The following is a 5,264-nucleotide window of genomic DNA, read 5'->3' as shown; positions in this document are numbered from 1 at the left end:
ATTAAGTGAGTTGGAATAGACTTCATCATTAAGTGTCACTGACACACTGACAGAGTAGGCTACATGCATTCAGTTGTGACAAACGATTCAACTACATAAGTATTTGATCAGAAATCAGCTGTATGTGGCAACTGGCTGTGCCTTAAACTCTAAAGGTGACCAGTCTCTCAGAATGGCTGCACAGTAGAGAGCCTCAAAACTGCATGTCACAGCTTGTCTACGGGTAATGTTTCATTATTTTTGTTTCCCTCATGTGGTGCAGATTTGCTTCTAGTCCGCACAGACAACACAACTGCGCAACTGTGACTGTGTGTTATGCTTTTAGTACAGCTAAACCTGTGTAGTCCTGAGAGGTAATGGCAATACTCGGTTTTGTGCCGTAACAACTTTTCAAATTCTTCTTTAATGAGACAGGGGCATTTCACAATAACAGGTTGTGTTCATTATGGTTAGTTTTCAAATATTCGCCAAAAATAAAGATTTTACAGAGTTCAACAAATAATACCACCATTTGAGGATTCAACAATAGTCATGTCAAATTTTGATCAGTAATGTTGGTTATTTAAAAAGTATTTGGAGTACAGCTGTAGGATTGAATAAGGGCCGATGAATTTAATACAAGTTTCGACATGATTTTCTTTTTCAAGAAAATCCATAATGTTCACCAACGCAGTTTGGCTTGTTAGTTTGCTTGCAGGGGACCACAAAGATAGTGAAGTTCATAATGAAAGGTCTATGAGAGTCAGCACCAATTTTCTCTACATCCTGTAGATATTTCAGCAAAGTGGAAGAGCGACTGATGGACCAGCAGTACAGGTCTAGAGCCAGGCTGTTACCATGGACTAATATCTAAAGTAAATGCTTTAAATCTTCAGTTATTACTGTAGTAACCTGAATTTTGCTTCGGCTCGTTTAATTTTTGTCAGGTGACCTTCTCAACTTGAAGTTCATTTGCCCGTCCTCACCCACATCATTCTATCTAACTCCCCACATCACAGCAGCCAATCAGGCAGCCTTTCAATCCACAAGCAGCTACATGGACAGATTCTGGAGAACCACTTAGAAACAGTTCATAAGATTGAGGGACTGCTGGCCTTGAGACTGGCTGTTACACTGTGTGTGAGTGTGAATAAACACACCAGGAATTCAGTATTTATTTTTAATATATTTGTACTGTTAAATAAATGTATACATTTTAAATTAATAATAAATAATAAGACTAATAAAACTAATAATAATAATGATAACAATAAGACTAATAATAATAAGACTAATAGTAGAAAAAACATAATGATAGTAAAACTAATAATAATAATAATAATAATAATAAATAATACTAATGATACTTACAATACTAATACTAATAATACAACTAAAAATAATAATACAACTAATAACAATAATACGACTAATGATAAAAATACATAATAATGATAATAAAACTAATAGTAATAAGAAGAAATAATGCTAATGATACTTATGATACTAATACTAAAAATAATACTAAAACTAATAATATTAATGATAAATAAATAAATTAATAAATAAGGGGGAGGGGAAGACGTAGCGGGTGGGCGAGGCTGGGGTGGAAGGTTTAGGTTAGGAGGGTTGTGGGTACAGAGTAGGGAAGACTAAGCCTGGAGAGGGTGAGGTAGGTAGGTGGTAGGAGGCAGAATGGAGTTTTGGGGGAAGTCCAACCATTCCTCCCTGCTACTGAACATTTCAGTAATTCCTTCTTCTAGCTCTCCTTTTGTTCCGACTCTTTGTATGTTTCCTTTCTCTCTCTCCACTTTTACCTTCCTCCTTAATCTCCTCCACGTCATCGTCCATCTTTGTGCTCTCTTCCTCCCTTTTCTTTTCAATCTTCTCCTTCTCTCTCTTTTTCTCCTCCTCCTGGGTCACAAGTTTAGTGACTTCCTGTGGAAAGAGAAACAAGAAGTATATATTGTTTTACTTTACACAAAAAAAGCTGATTCTGAAGCAGTCCAACACAAGCTGTTACAATCCAACAGGAGATTATTGTGATGTAAATTGCTGATCTGACGCAGTTTACCTGCAGCTGGGTGGAGTTGGAGATATGACTCTCTTCCAGAGCGTCACACCGGCTCTTCCACTGTGCTTCGATCCTGTTGAGTTGGGTTTCTTTGAGAGAAAGCTGGTGCAGGGTCTCTACGTGGGCTTTGGTTCTTGCCCGAAGTTTTTCTACTTCCCTGTCGAGGAGGCCAGTTTTTTCCTGAAGCTCCTCTTGGAGATGGCTCACCTCCACCTGCCTGCTGGTCAACACCTGCTCCTGCTCTTGTAGTTTGAAGTTAAGCTCCTGAAAAGAGAAAAAAAGTATTTTTATTTTACTTTACATAAAAAAGCTGATTATGAAACAGTCCAACACAAGCTGTTAGAATCCAACAGGAGATTATTGTGAAGTAAATTGATATGAGGCAGCTTACCTGCAGCTGGGTGGAGTTGGAGATATGACTCTCTTCCAGAGCGTCACACCGGCTCTTCCACTGTCCTTCAATCCTGTTGAGCTGGGTTTCTTTGAGAGAAAGCTGGTGCAGGGTCTCTACGTGGGCTTTGGTTCTTGCCCGACGTTTTTCTACTTCCCTGTCGAGGAGGCCAGTTTTTTCTTGAAGCTCCTCTTGGAGACGGCTCACCTCCACCTGCCTGCTGGTCAACACCTGCTCCTGCTCTTGTAGTTTGATGTCGAGCTCCTGAAAAGAGAAAAACAGTATTTTTATTTTACTTTACATAAAAAAGCTGATTCTGAAGCGGTCCAACACAAGCTGTTAGAATCCAACAGGAGATTATTGTGAAGTAAATTGATCTGAGGCAGCTTACCTGCAGCTGGGTGGAGTTGGAGACATGACTCCCTCCCAGAGCGTCACACCGGCTCTTCCATTTTGCTTCAATCCTGCTGAGCTGGGTTTCTTTGAGAGAAAGCTGGTGCAGGGTCTCTACGTGGGCTTTGGTTCTTGCCCGACGTTTTTCTATTTCCCTGTCGAGGAGGCCATTTTTTTCCTGAAGCTCCTCTTGGAGACGGCTCACCTCCACCTGCCTGCTGGTCAACACCTGCTCCTGCTCTTGTAGTTTGAAGTTGAGCTCCTGAAAAGAGAAAAACAGTATTTTTATTTTACTTTACATAAAAAAGCTGATTCTGAAGCAGTCCAACACAAGCTGTTAGAATCCAACAGGAGATTATTGTGAAGTAAACTGATGATCCGCGACAGCTTACCTGCAGCTGAGTGGAGTTGGAGACATGGCTCTCTTCCGGGGCATCACACCAGCTCTTCTTGAGCTCTTGCTCTGTCTGAGCCGGCTGGTCCTGGGTATCCACATGGTCTTTCGTGTTGAACCTCCTTTTCAGGATGGCTGTCACGAGGACGTGTTCATTATGGTTCAGTTTCTCTTTGAGGTGTCTCACCTCCACCTGCCTGCTGGTCAACACCTGCTCCTGCTCTTGTAGTTTGGCGTTGAGCTCCTGAAAAGAGAAAAACAGTATTTTTTTACTTAACATAAAAGACCTGATTCTGAAGCAGTCCAACACAAGCTGTTAGAATCCAACAGGAGATTATTGTGAAGTTAATAGATGATCTGAGGCAGCTTACCTGCAGCTGGGTGGAGTTGGAGACATGACTCTCTTCCAGAGCGTCACACCGGCTCTTCCACTGTGCTTCAATCCTGTTGAGCTGGGTTTCTTTGCGAGACAGCTGCTGCAGGGTCTCTACGTGGACTTTGGCTGTAGCCTGATGTTTTTGTATTTCCATTTTGAGGAGGAAAGTTTTTTCCCGAAGCTCCTCTTGGAGACGACTCACCTCCACCTGTCTGCCAGTCAACACCTGCTTCTGCTCTTGTAGTTTGGTGGTTAGCTCCTGAAAAGAGAAAACAGCGTTTTTATTTTACTTTCCAATGCAGCTGTTAGAATCCAACACGAGATTATTGAAGTAAATTGATGATCTAAGGCAACGTACCTGCAGCTGGAATGTGTTGGCAGCAAGGCCCTTCTCCATGACCTCACATCTCGTTCTCCACTCCTTTGATGCGTAACTGACCACATCGGTGGCGGTTTTGGCCCTTTCTAGGGCTTTGTCCTTGTTGGTCAGCTCTTTCTTGAGTTTGCTATTCTCAGTCATCAGAGATTTGTTCTGATCTTTCAGAGACTTAATCTCATTGATGGCTGAGTACAGGGACTCTCTGATTCCTGGGTGAGAGGGCTGCTCATGGGTCCTCTGCTGTACTGCAGCCGGCATGTTCTGGCCGTTAGCGGCAGCAACAAACTGCATTTGCAATGGCTGAAAGACAGAAACACACACGTCAGTCATATAGTCTTGTGTTGCCAATGGATACACAGAAAAGAAAACCTGTGCACTTGTTCACTCAATAAAATCTACTGTAGTCTACGGACAGCAGTTCACACACAGAGCAACATGTCGACACTCTCAACTAATTCAAATCAAACACATTCTCTGTAAACATTTAAGACACTTTTTAGAACATATTATTACTCCACTTAAACATCATGCTGGACTAGAGAGGCACACTGCTGATAAAAAGTCTCTTCAGGTCAAATAAGAAAATCTTACCAGGTTATTTTCACTGGGACGTCTGTCCATGGCAACACAGTGACTATTTCAAAGTTGGAATGGGAATAGTCGTCAAAATCAAAGTTTAAAAGCTCAACTTGAAACCGGAACGCAGTTTCAGTTGTCGAGCAGAGAGACTTTGATAGATTGCGATAAATCCAAAAAGGTATCTGTTAAATATCGAGTAATCCAGAAGGTATCCGTTGAATATCGAGTATCCAGAAAGTATCCGCTGAATGTCGAGTAATTAAAGGCTTCTTCTCAGAAATGACAAAAAGACTTTGATAGCTCAGATTGTCGAACGCAAATGAGGTTTCTACAGAAGCACAGGCAACTAAAAGGTTCAGGATGGTGTCAACATTCCGAACGTCATGGCAACAGGGGTTCTTAAACTTCTGAAAATTTGAAATCAAAGTCAGAATTCAAATTCAAGCAATGATCAAAGGCACCCAGAGACAGTGTTTATGTTTAAATTGTGTCAGGGTTCAACAGAATTCTGCTCTGCATGGTACAGATGAAGGCAGTGAAGATGACAAAAAATAGAGTTTCATGGTCTGACTGTCAAATCATATATTAGAACTCACTAACCCAGAGCCTGCATTCTTAAACACACGAAACAATTCTGTGATGAAAATATGTCAAGTGTTTAATCGGATTTTTAAGATAGATAGATTTTGTTACGGCAGC

At 41.2% G+C, this 5,264-nt stretch overlaps 1 protein-coding gene across 3 annotated transcripts; it reads right to left on the bottom strand.

Moving 5' to 3' along the window:
* Positions 1 to 1,433: 1,433 nt before the first annotated feature.
* LOC115572174 (golgin subfamily A member 6-like protein 22) lies at positions 1,434 to 4,893 on the bottom strand. 3 transcript variants are annotated; one of them, XM_030402001.1, is made up of 8 exons: positions 4,578 to 4,891; positions 3,966 to 4,286; positions 3,603 to 3,866; positions 3,230 to 3,475; positions 2,836 to 3,099; positions 2,445 to 2,708; positions 2,054 to 2,317; positions 1,434 to 1,917 (listed from the first exon to the last, which is right to left on the bottom strand). In XM_030402001.1, the coding sequence occupies exons 1-8, from the start codon at positions 4,605 to 4,607 to the stop codon at positions 1,723 to 1,725; spliced, it is 1,848 nt and encodes a 615-aa protein (XP_030257861.1). In that variant the 5' UTR covers positions 4,608 to 4,891; the 3' UTR covers positions 1,434 to 1,722. The 3 variants fall into 3 exon arrangements, with proteins under 3 accessions (XP_030257861.1, XP_030257862.1, XP_030257863.1); XM_030402002.1 differs by lacking the exon at positions 3,230 to 3,475 and having other exon boundaries at positions 4,578 to 4,893; XM_030402003.1 differs by lacking the exon at positions 2,445 to 2,708 and having other exon boundaries at positions 4,578 to 4,892.
* Between the last annotated feature and the right edge of the window lie 371 nt (positions 4,894 to 5,264).

This window comes from Sparus aurata, chromosome 21, assembly GCF_900880675.1.
Source record: "Sparus aurata chromosome 21, fSpaAur1.1, whole genome shotgun sequence".
NCBI classification, from domain to species: Eukaryota; Metazoa; Chordata; class Actinopteri; order Spariformes; family Sparidae; genus Sparus; species Sparus aurata.
The sequence above is the reverse complement of the archived record's forward strand: the minus strand, read 5'-3'. Positions and strand labels throughout refer to the sequence as shown.